At 47.6% G+C, this 24,075-nt stretch overlaps 1 protein-coding gene across 1 annotated transcript in view; it reads right to left on the reverse strand.

The window, feature by feature from the left end:
• MMP20 (matrix metallopeptidase 20) overlaps positions 1–9,028 on the reverse strand; it is a 47,718-nt gene extending 38,690 nt beyond the window's left edge. The window contains exons 1-2 of the mRNA XM_032428075.1: positions 8,903–9,028; positions 1,478–1,725 (exon numbers count right to left, since the gene is read on the reverse strand). Of these exons, the coding sequence (XP_032283966.1) occupies positions 1,478–1,725; positions 8,903–9,028 (374 nt within the window). The remainder of the gene's footprint in view (positions 1–1,477; positions 1,726–8,902) is intronic.
• Positions 9,029–24,075: the final 15,047 nt, after the last annotated feature.

The raw sequence follows: 24,075 nt of genomic DNA on the forward strand, positions 1-24,075 counted from the left end.
CAGCGTGCGGCCTGGAGGAGCCCCCGGGGCCCCGGGCCCTTGCTCGACCCCAGGGACTCGGGACCTGCCGCTGAGCTGGTGCGTTTGACAAGAGGCTCCGCGGCCTGACTTTCTCATCTGAGGGCTTTGCTGACGCCCATTCTGCACCGCTCTCCCTGGTGGTAATTTCAAGCTGCCCCCCGGCCCCACATAGTTGGGAAGAGATGAGTAGCAGCACGCGGCTCCCAACGCCGGATAAAAAGGTGAACGGCCTCATGAACACAGACAGTAGCCAAGTGTGGCAGAGTGATCAGGAGGCAACGTCTGATCACCTTTTGTTTTTGATTCCATATAACATCCACAAGGTAATACGTAATAGTTGGTGTATAAATATAATTTATTTAATTGCAGGGATGAAGAGCTTAATTTTTAATAATGGCTCTGTTTAGCGACCAGCTTGCAAGAGGCTGGGGCGGTTCACAACTGGCTGCAAAATTCCAGACAGGTTCGAGACCGGCTTCCGTGAGCCGTGAGGAGGGGACTGTTGGAAGGGCTCCGTGAGCCCTGCGGGGACTGTTGGAGCAGCCCGGCCTCGCCCCGTCCCCAGGTCTCGGCCAGCTGTGCTCTTCCTAAGAGCAAAGTCTGGCCCCACGCCTGGCCTGGCTCTCGGCTGCCCTGGGCGGCACCTGCCCACTGGGCCACCCCACTGCACGCCCCTAGCTGCCGGACTCCTCTTGCCCTGGGAACCCCCTCACCATTGGCCAGGCCCCAGGGCTAGGATGCATGCGCAGGCCACCCGTTTGCAAGGCCACATCTGTCCAGCAGGTGCCAAGCCCAGGCGTGCAGCAGGGTCCACCACCTCCAAGCTGACCCGCGGGTGGAGGGGGTCCCCCAGGAAGGAGGCCAGCCGGCCTAGCGGTGGGTCCCCGTGCTCCCTCTGGGTGCTACCACGGTTCTCTGCTTAGACCCTCAGGCCCACACCTGTCACGGGGAGCCACGAGGATCTGTTTGCTTGTGTGTCTCCCGAAAGGGGCTGTGAGGGTCAGGGAACAGGATCGACTCACCTTTGTATCTCCAAAAATCAAATGTCTACAGTAGGCATTTAATAAGTCAACAGTAAATTATTTTTGGAATAAAAAAATTACTTAAATAGGTGAGTTTTATTGTTTCCTTCTGATTGAGGAACTTGTTTTAAAAAAACTGGTTGGTACTGTTATTAATCCTAAACTAGGTTATTTTTCTTGAAAGACAAGTGTGTTGTCTCTAATTGATAAAATTGTTTGTAATGCCCGAAATGGCCAGTCATTAGGATAATCCTGACATCATATTTTGTAGCGAGTCCTCCAATGTCCCTGTCTAAAGCTTAGCCCTAAAAAGCCTTCCTTATGGTTGTGATGAGTCGGGACTTGTATGCAGAACGGAAGGAAGAGATTTCTAAAAGAAAGGAAAAGGAGAGAGGGTGTTTCTCTCTGACTTTGGGAAGACTCCATCTCATTACCTGTATGTCAAAGTATTTTTTTTCCATTTGGGTTCACCTGGGAAGAGGCGATAGTTTGCCACGTCGGGAACTCCACAGCGAGGCCTCTTGATGACGTCCATCGTGGGCCGGTCTAGCTTCCCGGTGACGCGGAGGCCGAAGAAGGCTTGCAGCTCCTTGATCTTCCTGACCAGGGCTCTGCCTCCTGGCACCCCCATCTCGCCAACCTGGGGCCCTGCCTTCCTGGTGTAATACTTGTCAAGATACGCCTGGAACAGAGAGGCAGGCTGACACGTCTGCGGCGGGTCTCTGGGAGAGACTCACGCTCAGGTTAGAAGAGGGGACAATATTCTTGACAAGCTAAAAATAGCGTGGACCGAGTACTCCCATCTTTGAAAAAAATTAAATATATTCGCCTAGATAAAGCTTCGACAGAGATGCCACGTTATTAACAATGTTTATGTCTGGGTGGTGAGGATTGTAACAGTTCCTTTTTTTACTCACTTGCATTTTATAGTTTTCCTATAAGGACTAGTTATTCTAAGAGGAAAAAATAACGGAAGGAAATTAATGTGAACACTTTCCCCACAGAGCATTTGTCACTGAAATCTTGACCCAATTTGCAAAACCAAGACTAGTCTATTTCCCAGGAAGGCAGTTACTGGTACCAGGTTTTCCTTGTACATGATGCAAGATGGACATGTTTTTAACGCTCGGAGGCCTTCTGCTGCAGCCTCTCATCTTATACAAAGGCAGACGGCCGTCCATTTCCCTGCCGGCTTTCCATCGCTCAGCGAGCAGAGCGTGGGCTTGAACCTGTCCGTCTTCCCAGGGCAGCCTTCCGCGACTGGCCCTTTGTCCCCAGAGGCAAGTAAAATTACCCATAGATTATAAGCTTTATCATGTGCACATTAAGGCTTAAAACCTCTAAATTTATCATTCAAGACACTTTTCCAGGACTTCCTGGGTGGGGTGAGAACCAGAGCTGGCTGCAGGCCCAGGGGTTTCGACTGCCTACCTGATTTCAGGGAAACACAGAGCAGATGCAGATTTATGTGTATGTTCTATTTTACGTAAAATTTTATATTTATATATCATACACAAGGTGCACATAAATATTTGTCTATCACATTAACTATATATTTCTATATAAATTATGTGTATGATTTATTCTATATGTACATATTTATATACAATAGATAATAAAACATTGAGAGCAACCTTAATATCTAAGAATAGGGGATTTGTTGGATATATTATTACATATTCATATGAAGTAGTACTAGACCTCTAAGATCCCATTTTTGAAAAATATTTAATGGCATGGAATAACGCACTCAGTATAATGACAATATAGAGGTGAAGTCTTTATACAGATTAAAATCATAATTTCAAAAATAAATCAAACCCTATATACGTATACATATTATACTCCTGTTTGTTATCTATGCATATTAATATAAGGTTAATGTGCAAATTAACATTGAAAATTGATGTCAACTGATATATTGATAATTAACATATGCATGTAATTTGTATGAACACGAGTAACATCAATAATGGAAAGAAATAGGTCTGTATCAGACTTGTTTACCTCTGGGTTGTAATACCATGGGTGACAACTTATTTTTCGTCCTTTCCTAGATCCCAAAGTTTTCTGCTGTGAACGTGGATTGTAGTTGTTCAGGAAATAATTAAAAGGAGTAAGGCTTTTAATTATTAATTAAACAAACTGGCTTGTTTGGGTAAGGTGCTCCTGGGGGGTCACCCGATCCTCACCGCCCCCCTCCACCCCCACCCCTGCCCTGTTGGCCAGGGAAACTCACTTCCCTGGTGGTGGTTCCTTGCGAGAATCTTAATGGGATGAGGACCCAAGGGGAGGAGAAGGGGGCAGCGTGGAGCCCCAGCCCTGGATCCTCGGTGAGGGGCTCTGGAAATGGCTGGGGCTATGCGGTTTCATTCCCAGCTCTGGGTGGGCCATCGTAAGCAAGCATCTTATGTTTCTGATCTTTTTTGCAGGATGCCATTTTCGGAGCCGTTCCTCTTTGCTCAAGCTGATGAGGCGAGGACAGAGCACTTGCTGTAAGTCTGAGTTTCACTCTTTAAGAGACAAGCTCAGTGCAAAGGGCCAGATGTTCCATAGCTGAGACAGTTTGGATTTCAAATATTTTGTTCCCTTGTTAGGTGATGTGTGACGCATGCTGTGTTCTAATTTTGGTTTACAAAATATGGTCCTATGAGAGAAGATGCTCATAATACATTACGTGGAAAGAGATTTACAAGTACTCTTACAGGATAAGCCCTGTTTGTAAAGAAAAGTGTGTGCGTATGGATACACACACCGATGTATGCTCGTAAACCTGGACCAGGGTGAGGAAGACAGGGGTCGCCAAAAACTCAGTATTCAAGAATAGCAATACTTAATGCAACATTAAAAAAAATCAAAATTGATGCAAAGAAATCCACGATGAACAAAACATCAATATTTTAAATAAAGTTGGAGTCCAATCCTGCCTCATTCCTGCAACCTAGTCCCAGCCCGGAGTCATAGCAAAGTGTTTTGAAAAATATCGATGAAGGGATGCATAGTGGTTTATCTTAGTGTTGGAACTGAAAAGGATTTTTTGTTACCTATGTTTTATAATTTTTCTACTTGAACATATATAATTCTGCAATAAAATGTTTTTTTTCTTTAGAATATGTAGAAGATGCCAGACTTGCAGGTCAAAAGGTTTATCCATAAAAGGATGAAAACGGTACCTAGTTCTGTTCAACACAGTTCTAGGCTCAGAGTACATGTTCAGTTAATATTCGGGCTCTTTTTCTTTAGGTAAAATATGCAAGTTTGTTTCTTTGAAGACTTATCAGATGTTCTGAGTACTCAGGGCCCAAGTTATTCTGAGAACTTTCTTGCCAAAGTTATGGACAAGGTTTTACATCTTTCCAGACTCCAGACGTCCAGGGAGGCACTTAGATGTTCCATTTGTGTGAATTCTAACCCTTGGGTGTTGTTGGCTCAACACCTGACGCTGTTGGGTCAAGAGTTTTAGGACCCCCCCAGAATTGTCCTATTTGCTCCCCACTTGCCCGTTGTTCAAATGACAGGATTTTAGGGTTGGCTCTCCGGTGGTTCTCTCTCTGCTTCTCTTTCAGCGTTGGAGAGAGTAAAATAATAGAGACCTCGTGGCCTGGCTCCCCAACTCCAGCTCTTTGTTCAGTGTGCGTTCCTGGCATCCTTCTTGAGAATTAAGAACTTAAAACTCAGGGTCAAGTGTGTTTCAAAACATGGTGAAGTTCAAGATAGGGTTTCTTCCACATTTCCTTCCATTCGGGCTGAGTCGCAGGGAATCGTGAGGACTTGGGACGCTGGGTGAGGAATCCTAGCTTCTAACAAGTTTGGGCAACGCCCTTCATGTCTTGCGTTTTCTGTGCACTCATCTACAACATGAGGCTGGAATTTGTTCTACGGACCACACCAGTGTCAGGATCCAGGGAGGGCCTCAGTGTGAAAATGCTTTTAAGTGTATGGAAGACTTTAAATGTGTGCACCCTTTCACATATTAATTCCTCTTTGGGAAATCTGTGCTGAGAAAATCATCCTTTAGCTCAGGCTGGTGTATGAAGATGTTCACAGCAACACTATTCATATGGAAATAATCCATGGGTCCAGCAAAGGAAGCAATTAATTATAACTCACTTATATTCTGGAATATGTGTAACTCCTTATAGTGATGTGTATGAAAACATAAAAATGAAAATTTTCTTATGAAATAATAATCAGTGATAAAGTTAGGAACCAAACATACTAGTTAAAAAAAAAAAATCTCTTCATGCACAGAAAGTAAAATGGTAGTAAAAACACCTGAATTTAACAGTCTGTATTTGGAAGCTTCCAATTTTTAATTATCTTTAATTACAAGTTCATAGTAATGTGATAATGAAAATTTATATTATTTTTAAGGACAATTTAACAAACTGTCAAATGTTGTTTTAAATGTTGTATTGATATTACTGTTTTTTTTTTTTTTTAAGATTTTATTTATTTGACAGAGAGATAAGCAAGAGCAGGAACACAAGCAGGGGGAGTGGGAGAGGGAGAAGCAGGCTTCCCACGGAGCAGGGAGCCCGATGCGGGGCTTGATCCCAGGACCCCGGGATCATGACCTGAGCCGAAAGCAGACGCTTAATGACTGAGCCACCCAGGAGCCCCGGTATTACTGGCTTTTAAAAGCAAACAAAAATAGAATAAAACTCTGGTTTAAGAGACTAAGCATTTTATTAGTCCATCATTTTCAAAGCCTTTATGCTCATCAGCAAAGCAGAATTTAAAAGACACAAGTAGGCATTAAGTTAAGTCAACTAAAAACCTGCTCATCTTTTTAAGTGTAGACTATTGTGCTCTGACTTGGGGAGGAAGCATATAGCATTTGAAAATTTTGCCTGTCTGGTGTTTCCAGGCGCAAGAAGCAATCCGTTTTCTCTGGAAAGAAGAGGGCCGTGTGGAAGCTAATTATCCTGACCCCGGTTCCCAGGCCTCCCTGGTCCACCGGCCACCTGGCTCTGGGGCCCAGCCAGGCCCACTGCACACGGTCTCCCAGCTCCTGCCACCAGCCGGATGCGGCCCCCAGGCTCCTTCACTCCAGATAGTCAGGTGACCGGCTCTTTGTTACAGTTCAGGTTCACCTCGAATGTCACTTCCACAGAAAAGCCTTCCTGGACCACTCAGGTGACAATGTCCCCCACTGTCCCCCAGTCACTGTCCACTGTCCCCCAGTCCCTATCATCCTGGCTCATTGCCCCCCCAATACCACTTACCACTTTGAAATAATCTCGGGTGCTTGTTGATTAACTACTTGCCTATGTCCTCCCAGCTTATTCCTCCCAGTTTGAAATAGACCCTGGAATTCTGAGCTATGTTATCTTGAATTTAGTTTATCGAACGGTGAGGGCTCAAGTCAGAGGCAGTTCAGGTTAAGAGCTCTGTTCTTGGCATCCGCTACCTTCAAATCCTCCGGAACAGGGATTTGACTTGTTTTGTTCACTGTTTCTCCAGTCTTAGAAGAGACCCTAGCACATAACACACAGGAAGCTGTCCGTAAATAACCGTTGAACGCACGGACTCAGCTGCGTCTTTCGCATCGTGTCATCCGCTGTACTGTAAGGTGGTTGCGTATAGAAGTGCCCCGTATCCGCAGAGGATACGATCCGGAGCTCCCAGCAGGGGCCTGGAACTGCGAATAGTGCTGAACCCTGTTTCTTCCTATACGTCCACACCCACAATGAAGTTAATTATAAATTGGGCACAGGAAGAGGTTAGCAACAGTAACTAATAGTAACCGACGACCATCACAACAATGTACTGTGATGACAGTCACGGGAATGTGAGCTCTCCCACAGACTCTTACTGAATCATCCCCCTGGTGATGATGTGAGGTGAGGACATGGAGCGAGGTGAAGGACGCGGGCGCGGCGACGGGGCGGGAGGCTACTGATGAACCTTCTGACGGGTCAGACGGCGGGCCATCCACCTTCCCGCCAGGAGTGACCGTGGGTAATGAAACCGTGCACGGCAGGTGCGGGGGGGCTGTATTTCTATAAACCGTAAGGTGGGACCTTAGTTCTTTCCAGTCACTAGGACCCACTTTAGTGGTTTGCCTGGATCACACTAGGCTGCTGAAGAGGGCGCCTTTCTCCTGCCCGGCGCTGGCGACTGGGGCTGTTGCCGGAGAAGGGGCTGTTTGCCAAGTTTCCCTGGTCCTTGGACGGGGGTCTTCCTGAGAGTGGGACGTAAGGGATGTGAGGAGAGCAGACTTCTTTTGGGGCGGAAGTCGTAAGGGATCCCCAGCATCCCAAGGCCACTCATTGTTCCCAAACACTCCTAGCAAGCCTATCTTTTCCCGAGACTTTCTGGTCTCATTCCTGCACAGACTGCTCAGGGCTCAGCTACTTCTTGCTGTGAAGGGCCGATAGTATTTTCCCTTCTGTGAATCTCCACCACTGGGGTGCAGAAGCAGACGACACACGGACGAACATGCCTGGCCGGTTTGGCCCGAGGACTGTCGTTTGGACCAGGACTAGAATCACGGTCTTCGACCCCTCACGTGGGTTCTGGCCTCAGCGTCACCCTCCTTCCGGAGGTCACAGCGACTCCAGTTTCTGAATCAGAGTGGCGTGACGCTAGGTGAGGGAAAATGACATGTCGGGGGAAGGGACCCAAAGCTACATGGTACCAGCGAAACCCAGTTTGAAATAGACCCTGGAATTCTGAGCTACGTTATCTTGAATTTAGTTTATTGAACGGTGAGGGCTCAAGTCAGAGGGAGTTCGGGTTAAGAGCTCTGTTCTTGGCATCCGCTACCTTGTCTATAAGCAGGGCTGATATTATTATGCTCAGTGACTGGTACGGCGGGGGGGCTGACTAATTAGGATGGATGGGTGTGCAAACAATTGGCGTGTGCGTGCACAGGAGCAGTGGGTGGGCGGGAACACCCCCGGAAGCACGGCCGACAATCACAGATGTGCTCCCGTTCAACGGACAATCGAAACACAGGTCCTGGCCCAAACACATCTCATCCACACACCTCCACTCACGTTGGGAGTTCCGTCGTTAGACACTTTCCCCCGCAAGATTTTAAAGTAATCCCTACACCCAATGTGGGGCTCGAACCCACAACCCTGAGATCAAGGGTCGTGCGCTCTGCCGATGAGCCAGCTGGGCGCCCCTAGAGAGGTTTCTTTAGATGACAGATCGCCACCTTCTCTTAAACGCAAAAACCGCTTGGAAGCAAATAAACATTGAATCACTTTGAGTCACATAATTGTTGCAAAAATTTTAACGTGAATTATTTGTATCCCATCCTTTCCAACCAGTTCCGAGAGATCTTTGAGAAAGAGGAAAATACAGAGAGTGTCCATAAATCAGGTCCTTGGGAACATGCTTTAGAGAGGAAAGGCTCTCACGGGCAGAGCGGGTCGGCGCCCAGGACAAACGGGTCACTTTAGATTTGGATCGAGTCGGCGCAGAACACCGGAGCCCTTTTCTAACACGTGAACCCAGGAAATCTCTCCGGTGCCGCCAGGAAGCTTGGCGCTGCGCTGACAGCCTACCTCGCCCGTGCAAACTTACACCTCGGGGGGGACTTTTCTGCCCTTATTTCCCCCTGACATTATTCCTCCAATACTTCGTCTCTTTTGTCTTGCTTGGGTTTTTGCAAGTCACTTCAATTTCTGTATGAAGCGAGCTACCTGGAGACGCGTTCATTTCGTCATGCCTCGTGCACCCCCCGTGTGCACCGACATGGGTCTCAGCCGTGCGGGAGGTAGTCCCTCCTCGGCTCCGGTGCGCTTATGAGCTGTTTTACAACAATAACGCTTTTCCTTGTTTTCTTGTTATACCCTTGTAGGGTTTCCGGGGCAGGAGGAGGAATTGTGTAAAGATTCACAAACCTGTGCGAGGCGGTAGTTGTTCCGTGAGGTCCTGGGGGTGGCTGCAAATAGGGAGGGGGCTGCCGTGGAGAACTTGAGAGCCGTGGTGAGCAGCAGAGCCAGGCCCGAAGCGGGGAGCACCTTCATCTCCTCGGGGCAGCTCGGGGTTATATCAGCCCGGGGCGAGGCAGACAATGTGCAATTGCACTTCGACCTCGAGCGGCTTTTATAGCATCAAGCAGGTCTGGGCCTTGGAGCAGGGATGACTCATGTCTCGAAAGGTAATGATACAGCTCGTTTCTCTCCCTGATGACGGGGTAGCACAAGGGTGCACGGGAGTCAGGGAAAAGCTTCATTCCTTGCGATTTACTAAGTCACAAAGGCAGAAAAACACTCAGGCTTAACGAAGTTTGTCAGCTGCTTCCACAAATTGGGGTAAACTTGATTAATTTTAACCCAATTTAATGGAAACGTTTGATGAGTCTCAGTGTGGGGGCCTTTGTCCATTCTGAGGACAGAAGAGGTCAGTGATTAGAGTACAGTTTAATTCCTCCTTGGTAACGGGCCCCCTCCCCCCCAAAGTCCATGGGCCCCCTGCATCTTCCGCAACACCCTCAGGCATTTCGCAGTAACGGGCACTCTTCCTGCGATGGTTCTGGGCACGCAGGATCCTGAATCATCAGGGAAACATCGCATCAGACTGTGCTGACTTCGGGTGGAAAGTAGCCCCCAGCTGTTAGAAGACCCTCGAGTAAGTTAACGCACGAGATGCAGCTTAGTTAACAGAAACGTTGCACAGACCCACCCGTTCCCTGCGCGCTCTGGTTAACGGGGGTCCTAGCCTTTCTCCTGGCCCTGACTAAGATAGATCTCGATCTAGAGAGAGCGTGGAGAAATGGTTTTTATGGTGGGAAAAGCACTGTGGTATCAGACAAAGTGAGGTTCAGTTTTAAGATACTTCCTAAACTGTGTGACTTTGGGCAGGTTATTTGGCCTCTCTGAGCATCAGTTTTGTGTGTGTACGTGTGTGTGTTTTAATACACAAAAGACAACCATACGGTGTGCAAGCTCCTCAGTGTTGTGGGAGAGGCCTAGCATACGGCGGGCTGTCCGATGGCCACTCGGCATCCGGCAGACACAGATTCCAATCCCCGTTCTGACACCGGAGTCCACAGGTCTTGGAGCAGGTTTCTGGATCTCTTCCAGCTGTGGTGTTTTCATCTGTGAAACGGAGGGAAGGATCTGTTGGATTGTCATAAAGGCGTAGATCGGGTCATAAGAAAGCCCTTCGCGGGTGCTCAGTGGACACCAGCTCCTACAAAATAATGATTGACTTAGCTTTTTACTTTGGTGCCAGGCCCCTGGCAGGGCTGAACAAATGCCTTTCGAATCATGAGTGGATGACTCGATCAGTGATTCCCAAAGTGTGGTTCCTGGACCCGCAGCATCACTGGGACCTGGGAACGTGTTGGAAATGCCACTTCTCAGGCCCCACCCAGACTTACCGAATGGGGCCCAGCAGTCTGTGTTTTCACAAGCCCTCTGGGTAGTTCTGATGCACACTAAAGTTGGAAAGCACTGGATTAGTTGAGCAAACAGCATTGTGGGGGCTGGGACGAAATGAAAAAATGTATAAAAAGTGCCAAGAATATTCTAGGCACAGAAAGCATATTCATTACTACCCTGGCCTTCTAGAGCGGTGATTTTTAGTGGGGATGTATTGCGTATCTGACTGTCATTTGTGAAGTTTGTTGCAAATAATTTATTACTAATACTTGTTAGCCATGAAAATGTGTAAATGACTTGGCTTCTCACTTAGACTAGATTCAAGGTTACTCCCATAGTCATCTCTCTCCCTCCCTCCCCCTCTCTCTCCCCCCCTTCCTCCCCCCCTTCCCCCCCCCGTTGCGTTCTGATACACTTTCCTGAGTGGGAGAGAGAACCCGTGTGTTGGGGTCCAGTGAGCAACCCCGGGTCCTCAATGAGGATCTGTCACACGTGTGAACATCCTCTCTGTCTTGCGCTCTGAGACTCTGCTGCAGAACAGAAGGAAAATCAGATCAACGAGACTCATCCAACTCACTAAATTGTAAGATCCTCAAAGACCGAGTGATACAAAAGCCACAATCAAGTTTGTTTTATAAATGGACGAATGTACAGCATATACTCCTGGTCACTTTTGGTCTGAGGACAGGAGAAGATTTCAAAATTTGCACTGACATGCTCTCCCATTCTCTGCAGCTCTGCCCCACACCTCCATGCTGCTGCAGGGATTAAAGAACAAGGACAGAGGCCTGGAAACCCTTCCACTTGGCCATTTTCTTGGCTTGATCCCCCCCCAGATGATTGCTCCAAGTCCTTGCGATGGTCCTGAGCCGAAGGCAGCCAGGGAGTGGAAGACAGTAAGGAATCGGGCTCAACAAAAGATATTCTCACCCACAGAACTTGGAGAATCGCTAAATTCCATTTTTGGAAGCAGACTGAGATAAACAACTGTCTAGGGGGGTGATCTAGGTATTTCTAGAAGGTTTCAGTAACCGTTCTTCTAATGCACGAATGCAATCAATCCCAGCATTCGCACCATGACTCCTCAATCGTAACGTGCAAAAACTGAAGAGGATTAGCAATTTATCTTCTCATGAGTCATTTACACATTAGTGTGAATAAGTTTCACTGAAAGGCCAGTGTTAGGTGACATCCTTGACCTTTCAAAACAGAAAGACAAACTCAGGCTGGTAATTTCCCACTGTTTCCTTTTCCTGCTTCTCTTCTTTACAGGGGAGCAAAGTCTGCTTTCTTTCTGTCATTCTTGTATTAAACCTAAGCTTAAAACCAAATCGTTCCAACCTACAGAGATCCTTTCAAAGCCAGTCCGTGACTAAAAGGACATGAAATGAGAGACCGTATCACAGAGGACTGGGGAGCGTGTAGTATAGCAGAAAAAATAATCCGCAGGAGGGATTACTGGGACAGGAGGTCGGTAGCCTCGTGGCAGAGGATCCTGCAGACCTCCCAGAAGTTTCCATGCGCCACTAAGACAAAGGGAGAAGGGTTTTAAATGACGGAATCTAGCGCTCCACAAAAAACTGCTTCTTGCCAGGTCCCGGCGGAATTCAGTCCCACGTTTGGGTTCTGAGATGGCGCTGAGACATGAGCAACGGGCTGAGGATAACTGTCGAATAAGTAACTGATCCCCTACTTGTCTTACTTCAGGGAGAGGCGCAGACTTTGTATTTAGACAGACCTAGAATCAAACACTGACCCGGCCACTTTCTAGATGTGTTAGCTGTCTGTGTTTTGAGCTGTGAAATCCAGTTCTGGCTAATTTAAGAGAAATTTTTTTTTTTTAAGATTTTATCTATTTGAGAAAGAGAGCACGAGCAGAAGGAGAGGCAGAGGGAGAGGGAGAAGCAGGCCCCCCCGCGGAGCAGGGAGCCCGATGCAGGGCTCGATCCCAGGACCCCGAGATCATGACCTGAGCAGAAGGCAGACGCTTAACGACTGAGCCACCCAGGCGCCCCTTTTTGGAAAAAAAAATATCAGGTAGCTCAGAGAATTAGAGCACCAGGCTGGGAGAACCAGCAGGACCAAGGGTGGTAGAAACCAAAGCCAGGAGCGATGTGTTTCTGGGACCCTGACCTCTTATCACCGGACAGTTTTCCCACTGAGTGGTTGAGGCCACTGCGGCCAGGCTCCTGGTTCTCACGGTCTCGGTCTCGTTCCCTCGGCGCTCGGAGTGTGCAGTGGGAGGGTCTGTGGTTGGGTCTGGGCCATACGCCTTCACCCTCTGTCCAGAGGCAAGAAGCAGGAGGACCTCCGTAACTTGGCGTCCATACGAAGAGGCAGGACACGTTCATGGAGACCACCAAAAATACATACAATGGGAGTATCTCCCAGAGAGGAAGTCTGTGCTGGGCGGCTGAAGAACACATCAATTCCAAACCCGGAAAATATCCCCCCCAATCTGGGAAGCCTCCTGAGCTGCCTCTTGCTTTGTCACGTGGAGAATAAAAACCTCAGAAGCATGTTGAGAAGATTAAAATGGCTAATGGATGCTTAGTGCTCAGTCGGGTCACAAATGGGAAACTCCAGAATTACTTTTGGCCATGAATTGCAAAAATGTCCCAGAAATATTGGGATGGGTTAATAAAAAATGAATATAAGACATTTTTTTACTTCTAAGATACGATTGTTCATTGAATTGAGCGTTGATTCAGAGAACAGTTGGGGTAAAAGGTAAAGCATTATGCCATTAAATGCACGCGTTGACGACTACAGGTCATGTGTCTGTTGTCTGTCCTTTACCACTAGAATGTAATTTCCATGAGGATCGGGGCTCTGTTCCGTCCACTGCATTATCCCAAGTACTTAGAACAGAGTCTGGTACAAAACAGGTATGCCCCCAACAGCTGTTGCATAGATGAATGCCTGAATGAGTGATTGGATGATAAAAGCAAGGAATAAGAAAACAAGACTGTCCTCAGAGAGATACATTTCAAATCAGCCCATATAAGGAATTAAACAGAGGTGTGTAGCATCCCCCTAAGGTGTCAGAACTCTTATTGAAGCCCATATTATATGCCAGACATTGAACCAGCCGCCAACAACTCTAAGATATCTCATTTTTCAACTAAAGTGATGTCTGCAGGATTTTAACCCAGACCTGCTGGAGCTCAAAGCCTGTGCCCTTGGCAGTTATGGGGAGCAGACAGTGTGTGGGGGCACAGGGGACCTCGGTGGCTGGCCGGCAGACCGCTGGGCTCCCTAGAGCTCCTGGTGAGAGTCTTGCCCTGCAGAACGTGGCCAAGCAGATGGCCCAGCTCCCTGACTGGTGATGCTCTTTCTCATTGCAAACAATCCAATTGTTATTCTGGTTTTTATATTTCAATCTCTAATAATCTAGCTTTCCTAAGGGATTAAATTTCTGGATTTCCAAGCACTTCAGTCCCAACCTGCAAGAATGCCCCACAGTGGGGCCGGCTTCTTGCAATTAGCCACCAGCTAGCCTCAGCCCCCACCCAGGCTCCGTCCTTCCTTCAGACTCCTCCAGTAAATACACCCACTCTGAACGCCGGACTTCTAAAAATTGTTCATTTATTTAACTTGTAACTCACGTAATATTTTATAGTTATATTAGGACTTTTTGAAGCTTAGAAATTTTTGTTAAGATTAGAGAAAAATTTTATTGCAGCAGTAGATAAGGGGGAGGGGGAGGGGCGGGAAGAAAACAGACCTATCTATACCGTAGATGAGTTTGGTTAGAGAGATGGACACAAATAATCTTTTGATCTAGCCATCGCTAGCATTAAAATGAGCTATTAAAGAAGTTTGTGGAGTTGCTCCCAGAAGTCTTTGACTACAGGATAGAGACGCTTGAGAAGGTGTTATGTCGGGTTCTGCCTGTCGGCTTGGGTTCAGGGTGTATGTGGACAAGTTAGATTACATAAATATAAATAAAAGCATATATAAAATATATATTCACTATATTCAATATACAGTCAATACATTTTTTTAATAAATTCAGTCAAGTTCATTCATTCATATCCATTTATTTCATTTAATTCATACTCAATCTGTTGACCATCAGTTACGTTTTAGTTTTTGAGGCGGTTTTTATATGCTAGAAGCTCAGATCTGCTGTGATAAGATTGAGGACCTGGAGTAAGATCTTAGATTAAATGTGGACTCTTTGTGACAAAAACATGCCTTCACACTGCAAGTGGGTAGAATCTTTCTAAAAGGCAATTATGCCATACATATCAAGAGCCATAAAAGGGGTTATACTATTTGGGTCCTACTCCATCCCTAAGAGTTTTCACTAAGAAAGTCACTAAAAGAATAGAAACAGAAATGCTTATTTTATGTCTAACCATAGAGCAAAAACTTGGAAGCCACCTAAATGCCTGAAAATAGGGAAGTGGTTATAGAAGTTATAGCAACTCAAGATAACATAATTTAGTCATTAGAAATAAAATAGCAATGTATAAAATATTAAAAGAACAATTTTTTTAAAAGATTTTATTTATTTATTTGAGAGAGAGAATGAGAGAGAGAAAGAGCACAAGAGGGTGGATCAGGAGAGGGAGAAGCAGACTCCCTGCTGAGCAGGGAGCCCGATGCGGGACTCGATCCCGGGACTCCAGGATCATGACCTGAGCCGAAGGCAGTCGCTTAACCAACTGAGCCACCCAGGTGCCCTAAAAGAACAATTTTAACCAAAAGAGCAAGCTACAGAATTGGACAAATTTGGTGCTATGTTTGCTAAAGAAAAGCACAAACATGTAGGCAGAAAAGTTGGAAGGAAACCAACAGAGCTGAAAATAGTGGTGTTAAGGCGGTAAGAGTTTATACTTAACCATTCTTGTGAATTTTCCTTTAATGCCACCCCACATTTTTAAAAACAGTAAGTGGAATTTTGAACGACTCTATCGACCGGCCTTGAAGTTTAGTTTGCATTTGAGGAAACAGAAGACCCATACGATCGACTCCGTGGCGTGCTTTGCTTATTCATTTGTCTGTCTGTCCTTCGTCCGTACACTCAGTCGGAAACGCCTGCGTTTATGTTCTATGCCGGTACCAGGCTCAGGGCTGGAGGCACAAGAGGTAAACGGAAACCTGTTCCTGCCTGCCAGGGTCTTAGAGGCTGCAGGGAGAGACTCGGGGGTAAGCTCAAAGTATCCTACAGTGTAATTAGTGGAATAATAGGGGTGTTGAAAGGTTCAAATGAGAGCAGAAGAGGGAAAGTGTGCCTGGGCTGTTGAGAATGGGAGAGGGCAAACGAGGGGTCAGGGTGGGCTTTCCACAGGATGGGGTTTCGTCCCCCCTACAGACCCCCAGCGGAGTGGGTCAGGGGAGCAGGAAGGACGGTGAGGGTGAGCGGGGAGGGAGGAGGTCCACGCTGAGGGCATCACGGGATGAGGAGATGTCAAGGAGCACCTACCCCAGGAAATCGAAGGTATTTTCATGCACAGGTGATTTTGGGGTAGCAGCAGGAGATGGGGCAGAAAAGGTGGGCAGAGACCTATCTGTTGGAGGACACCTCCCACCCCCAGTCCTGATGAGAACGGAAGGCACAGGCCGGGGTCTGACCCACGCTGAAGATCTGAGGGGCAGGACGGAGATGAGCTCCAGGGCTCAGAGCTCTGTCCGTGGGCAAGGCACGGACAGCAGATGGTGAGAAAAGAGGCTCCCACCGAGTCTGCAGCGGCCACGGGGGCGGCCACGGGGGCGGCCACGGCTTCTGAGGGCTTGCGGAGTTTATTCACAGGGCCGGGAGGGGGGGCACTGGGCAACAGCACTGGGGGGCTAAGGCGTCTGGACGTTAGCAGTGGTGACAGGAAACCGCTGGAGGGCTTCCCCTCCCAGGACGGCAGGCCTGGGTCTGCACTGACAGGGGACGGGGGCGAATGGGGGTGCAGGTGAGGGGTCACCGAGGAGGGGTGTGGGAGGCCCGGCCAGGGGGCCGGCGGCACGTGTACCTTAGATCAGGACCCATGAAAGACAAGCGCTCCGCGCAGTTAGCATTTGGTTTGTTGGCGTAAATTCCAGGCTGTGATGTCACGATCAGCGACGTGAGCGTTTGAGGTTGAGCGGGAGACGAGCCTCCAGCAGCCTGCGGACAGGCCGGGTGTCAGGAGTCCGTCAGAGCACGTGCCACCTGCCCAGCGCGCTGGCGACACAGCTCCCCCATCGGAGGCGTTTCGCGTCCCTGCAGGGGCCTGGCTGCCCGCTGCCTTCCGACCCCCGGTCCTCCCTCTAGACTTCTGGCTCCATGTAAACACCCAACCATTCGGAAGGACCCCCACGACCTCCCCCGCTTTGATTTTCATTTACATAGGTCCGAAAACGTTTGCCGAGCGTCCCCCGGGCGTGTGCAGGGGAAAGAAGTGGGAGCAGAGATTCGAATGCGCTGAAAGCTCGAGTCCCATCAGCATTTACGGGGAGGGATGTTCCGGGCAGAGGGAGCCGTGGTTGGGATAGAGCCCGGTGCGCCTGGGGAAGAGCCAGGAGTGGGGCGGAAGCTGGAGCAGAGTGGGCTCTGCTGGCCCTGGAGTCCTGTGCTGGACTCTCCACGGGGTGGGACACCCTGCAGGGCTTCCGAACAGATGCCACAGGATCTAACATGCCTGGCGGGGTGGAGCTCTGGCTCCAGGTGGGAGCAGGGACACCTCGTCGGAAATGTGATGTAACGTTGAACGTATGCGGAACAAGTCATCTTAAATTGGGAAAATTAAATAATGAATTTCTCTATTTTCTGAATTTATAAGTATCTCAAAAGTCGTCTCAATCTGCATGGTGGAAACAAGAAAATGATGAGCACGTTGGTATAGAGAGACCTACCGTCCCCATGCTCGTTGCTGTGGCCTCGCCCAGCATTTCAGCCGTGTTAGACGTATCAGACCACGTTCCTGGGCTCCTTCTGAGTCTCCCTAATCGGATTCCTTTTCCTTATGCACCCTTGAAACATTAGTTCTCATGTTAGGGTGCATCTTTAATCATCTCATCTGAGTGTTCGCTCCCACATATTCTCAGCTTCTATGCGTTGTCTCTGGGTCACCTCATCCCAGGAAATAGGCTCCCATTTTCCCAGCCACCTTGAACCAGTGCAGGAAAGGGCCCATCGGGGACCCCAGTGAAATAATGAGACCGTTTTCCAGGATTACTGAATTCGGGATTAGAGACTGAGCTCTTTCTGGGAATGGAGATGGGAGGTTCTGGGGTCACTTGCGGCCACGTCCCCCACAGGGTGGAAATGCCAGGTGGTGTAGGAGAGAATGAAGCAGAGGAGTGCACCCATGCACGTGTGTGTGTGTGCGAGAGAGACTGAAACCTACAGGGCTGGGGTGTGGCCTGGGAGACGGGTCACGGCTGGCTCATCAGCACCCAGGACGTGATGGTACATACGTATTTATCATATCACTCATGCCAACACCTACCCAGATCAGGAATTTACCCTGGATTCTGCTGGAAACACCTGTGTTTCCTTGTTTTTTTCACTTTTGAAAATTCCTTACTTACATTTTTCCTATCTTTTTTCATTTTGAGATCATCTCAGGCTTACAGAAAAGTGGCAAGAACGGTACAAAGAATTCAGCTGCACATTTCCCCCAGATTCTCCAAATGTAAGCATATTATATACCCTCAGCCCAAGTGTCAACATCAGGAAACCAGCTCTAATACAAAACTGCCCTGTAATCCGGTGGTTGTCATAGTGCTTTCCCGGGGGCGGGGGTCCTCAAGAGCCTTTCAGGGAGCCCGCGGGTCCATCTCCACTTAATGTTAAACATTACCTCCTTGATTTCCGGCCTGTCACGAGAGAAAAGTGTAGGAAAGGCTACAACAGATGACATGCACAAGCAGATCTGAGAAACCCGTTTCCCTCTAGAAAGCCAGACGTTGAAGAGATCCTCGAAAATGTCACACATGGCCAGTCTTCTATTTTTAGAAGATACTTATTTTTCATAAAAACATGTTACGTTAATATGTCATGCTGCATTATTATTTTTAAATTAATTATTAAGTCCTTTTCCAGCTTTCATTTCTAGTATGCTTGATGTTTTGATGTGAGCCACATGAGCAAGGGCTCTTTGGGGTCCTCAGTATTTTTTGGCAAAGTAAACGAGGTTGTGGGACCAGAAGTTGGAGCACCACGATCTCCCAGTTGCCCCCGATGTCCCCTGCTGTCCGTTCCTGGCGGGGCCCATCCAGGACGGTGCGCTGCCTGTGGTCCCCAGGTCCCCTATTCCCCTCGAGCCCAGGAGCCCTTGCTCGGTCTGTCTCTCGTGGCCTCGGGACTGGGAGAAGTGCTGGCTGGTGGTTTTACAGGCTGTCCCTCGACGCGGGGTTTTTTGCTGCTTGCTCCTACACCTGGAGCCAGAGTAAGTGGGACCAGGTGACAGGACCATAGCAGCAACAACACGTCCTTCAGCCTGCAGGCGGATGAGCAGAGCCCTTCCTTCTGCTCCGGAAGCTGTCCGTGCATTGGAGCACAGTTCATCTGAGAAAGAGCAGGGCAAGGAAGACAAAGGGAGCTGGGTCCTACGGTGGCAGAGGGAGGCCAGAGTGGGACTCAGCGAAACTCACACTGTGGCCTGAATTTAAAATCAATTTGACAATAATGACTTAACTCGATTCCGGCCCTCTCACTTTATTGCTCCTCGGGGGCCCATTATGATGCTTAATGCTTCTGCCCCAAGAATAGAAAAAATTAGATATTGAAATTCTGCAAATGCCGTCGTTTGAAAATCTCCAGGGAGAGGATTCTAGAGAATTGAGTCACTGAATATGAAGATTTGTATTTTAGATAAGGAAAGTGGTGGACAGAGTGCAAAGTGCCTAGCAGTGATTGCAAAGAAGTGGGATCAAATAAAGCCTCGCGGCCCCACACCACACCGCTGTAGGGACTCACAAGCACAAATCTCCCCGTCCAGTGTCCACAGCAATTACAGATGCTGCATTCATCCAGCTCCTCCAATAATTTTATGTCAATCTCTAGGACATCAGAGCCACAGATCTGTCCATTCTGTGACCCCAAAGTTCTGTCAATGAGCGGTTTCTCAAGACCCAAAGCATGGTTAAATAAAATCTTTTTTGTTTTAGAAGCCCTTTCCCTAATAATTTGGGACAGATTCAAAGGAAACAATTCCCTAGTTCCAATGCACTTACAATTAACCAGATTCTAAATGGGGGCAACATTCCATTTGGGGGAAGGAATTGTTGTTCTGTTTGAGACACAGGTGATGTTTTTGTAAGAAAACAGTAGTCCCGGCAAGCTCTTTTTAGGGCACCTACTTTTTGGACATGTCTGTTTCTGCATAGTGATGGGAAGTTTCAGTTAACTTAGTTATGATTTCTCGGACTATTTAGATGTGTACAAGGTAAGGAGGCACCATGGCTGTGTGCTCTTGGGCACGTGAGCCTTCCTTTTTTAAGATTTTATTTGAGAGAGCGAGAGCAAGAGAGAGAGCGAGCACAAGTGGGGTGAAGGGCAGAGGGAGAAGCAGACTTCCCGCCGAGCAGGGAGCCCGATGTGGGACTCGATCCCGGGACTCCAGGATCCTGACCTGCGCTGAAGGCAGATGCCCAACTGACTGAGCCACCCAGGCGCCCAAGTTAGCCTTCCTAAGCTTTAGTTTCTTCATTATGAAGTGAAGATATGGAGAAGTTGTAGGAATTGAATGAGATGGTGTGTGTAGATGGCTTGGCACCGTGCCTGGAACCTAGAAAGTACTGGGTGCTGTTCGCTGTTATGATATAGCATTACATATATTATATATTACATATCACATACCATTATGTATTATGTTCATATACAACCTACAATTATAATTTAATATCATAATTACTATAATCGTAAGATATAATTTATCTGCAAAACCCTCCCAATTTCACTCCCTTTTGACTTGGATCCCTTCAGATGTGCTTAGAGCTGCTAACACATGTTTACAGTGTAATGAGTGGTTATAAGAATATTCTGTTTTTCATCTCTTTTTCCTTCCCGATCTTTTAAACTTATCCTAAATTTATCTTTCCTTCCTCCACCCACCCACTGCACAGTTAAGAAGCATTCTCTTTGAGGACACGGGGCTCTTTTTTTCTTTTCCCTTGGTCATCTCTACCGTCCCCGGAGCACTGCTTACGAGGTTTCTGCCAGCAAAGGATCAAAGAAGTGCTGATGGAAGTTGACAAATGTCCCAGTTGCTCATGAACTTGACAAAGGGCCGCTGGCTTGACGCCAGCGATGTGGTGGGAAACAGGAGCCCCAGCAAACTGGTCCGAGAGACAGTCATACAAAAGGGCAATCCTAAAACAGGACTCAAGGGCAGATATGGGCGGTGATGATTGTGGGGTTATTGCAGAGGTCAGGGAGGCCCTGCTAGGTGTGTTGGGATGGGCAGCAGTGAACCAGCTGGAGGAGAGGACAGTGGGAGGTGGTCCGGTTTGTGCAAGAACGTGACAAGCTGGAGTTCCCGAGGCCGAAAGGACGAGCAGCATGGCAGGATGCAGGCAGATGGGCCGGCGGGCTGATCTCGGGCAGTCTTGTGCACCCCACCCAGCGCTTGAACTTTATCTTGGAGGTGAGGGATAAACACTGAGGGGTTTTGACCCGGCCAACGCTTTCAACTTTGACTGCTTTACTTTTCCTGTTTGTATGTACCTTCTTTTGTTTCTAGTATCAAGAATAGAATGTCGGCTCTGGTTGAAATTGGAGCCCACGGGAGGGGAAGGAAGCGGCTGTGTGTGCTCATCGCCTCCCACCTCCAGGTCTGAGTGTAGAGCGCTCCTGGTCCTGACTCCAGCACCGCTCTGCATGCCCACGCACCAGCCTGCGGAAGGGGCAGATCGCCTCTTGGGGCTTCTTTCTCTTCCCTTGATGTTCATCTTCACCTGATTTCATCCGAATGAAACGGTGCTGGTGGCAGTGAGCGGAGCCTCCTCATGGGGCTCTTTCTGGGGTATTTTGTGTCTTCTAACCCCATTTGACCTCTTTAATAGTGAGGCCACACTTTGGCTTCCCCTGCAAAATAAACCTGACTACCAGGCAGGTAGCCTTGATGGAGTGATGCTCCAACTCTGGGTTCAGAGTCTTCTTCCTCTCGGGAGGCGTCATTGTCTACCGTCATAGTTTTGTTGCTTCTCTCCACAAGCCTGGGACTATAGTCGTCATGTTCTGATGAGAAGGAGGACAGGATATAACAGCACCCAGAAGACAAGGCTTACGATTTGCAGCGGACGTATTTTTTTCCACGTCTTAAATAAATGTTTCCTATAACGCAGTGTTTCCACATAACTCTTTCAGTATGTACCTCCTTTAATTTGGGTTATTTATCGTATTTCTGTCCCCCAACTAGACTGAGTTCACTAAAAGCAGAAACCATATTTCACTCACCTTTGACTTCTCATCCCCATAAGATCGATACAAACTGCAGAGAGCGGTTTAGCAAATATTCGTTCTGTCCAATTATAGCAACAGCGAGAACATTGCCTGGGAACCAGAATCATGTTCTCAATTCAGAAATATTTACTTCCCCCCCCCCCCCAAGAGAACCCAGGGTCTTTTTTAAAATGCTGATTTGCAGTCTGAAGCAGCTTAGGTGAAAAATACAAGAAGCAGCAGAAGAGATGAAGCAGCACTTTTGGATGTTGTAATTAAACCTAGCGCTTGTTTTTATTACAGCTCTTCAGGTGTAATCATGCTCTCGAGTCCACGCAATGTCATAGAATCACAGGACTGAGAAGGTCTCAAAAGGGTGCTATGGAAACGGGAGTTTAAACTTCTGCAAACAATTGCTGACCCTATAGTTTTCTTTTAAAATATCCGGGAAAGGAAGGACACATAGAGGTCCAGTTTTGTTTTTTTTGAATATTTTTTCTTTTTTAAAGACTGAAGTGTAACTAACGTGCAATGTTATATCAGTTTCAGGTGCACGACATAGTGATTTGACAATCCCGTGAGCTGCTCAGTGCTCACCACAACGAGTGCGGTCACCGTCTGTCACCAACAACATTGTTACAATATTATTGACTATATGCCCTGTGCTGTCTGGGATTAAGAGGTACAAATTTCCAGGTATGAAGTCATGAATAAGATTTTATTTGTTTTTGTTGGGGTTTAACCATCTGATACTTCCATTCTCCTTGGTTCTTCCTTTTCCTGCTGCTTCTGGGGGCGCTCTGAAACCCTTTCTTTTTTTGAAGGGAACTTGAAATCTCCCACTTCTCTACAATACAGAACAACTTCACCATCAGTCCTTGTTTCTTGAGCATGTGCCTACAGGATGGGGGCCATTCTCGGCTTTGGCTGATTCCAGGACAAAAGCAGCGCATTCCCTAACAGGAATTTGGGGGACTGAGATTTTTCTTCATCTCATTACTTTTTCATGTACTCCTCTAAATAGATGAATGTGTTCCTTCACTCTTTCAACATACTGCTTCCTTTCCAGAAATAGGACACAACCCTGTTTCCTCTTTCTTTGGTCCCCTGTTCAGGTCAACCCCCATCATCTGGATGTAGACCCAGAGCTGATGACAGGGTACTAAAAAAGGCCAGACCACTCCAGATTGTAGCGTTCATGGGTGGTTAGAAGTGCTGGTGACTCAGTTCCTGGGACCTGCCAAATACCACCATTTGCAACACAAACTCTGCCTTATCATTATTGTTTTTAAGTCTTCGTTGTTTCCCACCAGATTTCTAGGTTTTCCTGCTTACTCATTTTGTCCTATTCTCAGACTTAGTAGAGGGGGGCTGTTCCTTTCTCTCTACTCTTCAAGGCCAAAGGATTCTGAAGGTCAACACAGTGTGTGTGCTGGTTGTCCGACTGATTTTCTTTGGTCACATCAAGGTATATGGATTGTACCAACTCTCAGATTTGGTTGTGGACTTCCTGGCCTGTGGTCTTGAGAACGACTTTTGATAAATGTGATGGTACAAGTACCAGTCACAGTGCTAAGGGAGTGGAATGGGAGGGGAAACTTTAGTGGTGGGAGTCAGGAGGACTTCCTGGAGAAGGGGGCTATCTGGTGCCCTAAATCTTGCCAAGGAGAAGGCCAGGTAAAAAGGACAGGATTGTAGAGGGAGGCGGTTCCAGGAAAACAGAATAGCAGGTGCAAAGGCCTGAAGGTGGGAGAGAACATGGCCATGTTCAGGCAAACTCGCCGAAGTTCAGCCTGGCTTACTCATCAGACACAAGGCTGGGTAGGTGAGGGATGAAGATGAAGCAGGGTACACACTTTTGTCATGCTGGGCCTTGCAAGTCATGTTAAGAAGGTGAGAGTGATGGAGAACTACCTAAAGGTCTTAGGTTAGGAAATGGCATGATTAATTGTAATGTTAGAGGACTTACTGTGGTCTTGATGTGAAAAACTAGAGGCAGTGGGACTCCAGTAGCTGGATGTAGCAATAAGCCCCTGGAGAAGTTGGCGGCCTGAACGGAGGAGGAAAAAAATTAGGTGAATTTGAAAAATGTAAATTACGTAAAATGGACAAATGGGACATTGTACGCTTCCACTCCCATCATATTTGTAATTAAAATTATGCAACAAGACCTGACCCCAACCAGTGGAATTAGGGACTATAGCCAGCTCTTGGGGAAGCCACAGCGAGGAGTAGGAATTCCGCGGTTTGACAGTTTGCTTCTAATAGGCCTAGAAGTAGAGTGACCAGCTTTCTGGGGCAGGAGATCCCTGCTTTGCAT

This window comes from Phoca vitulina, unplaced genomic scaffold (genome assembly GCF_004348235.1).
Source record: "Phoca vitulina isolate PV1807 unplaced genomic scaffold, GSC_HSeal_1.0 scaffold38, whole genome shotgun sequence".
NCBI classification, from domain to species: Eukaryota; Metazoa; Chordata; class Mammalia; order Carnivora; family Phocidae; genus Phoca; species Phoca vitulina.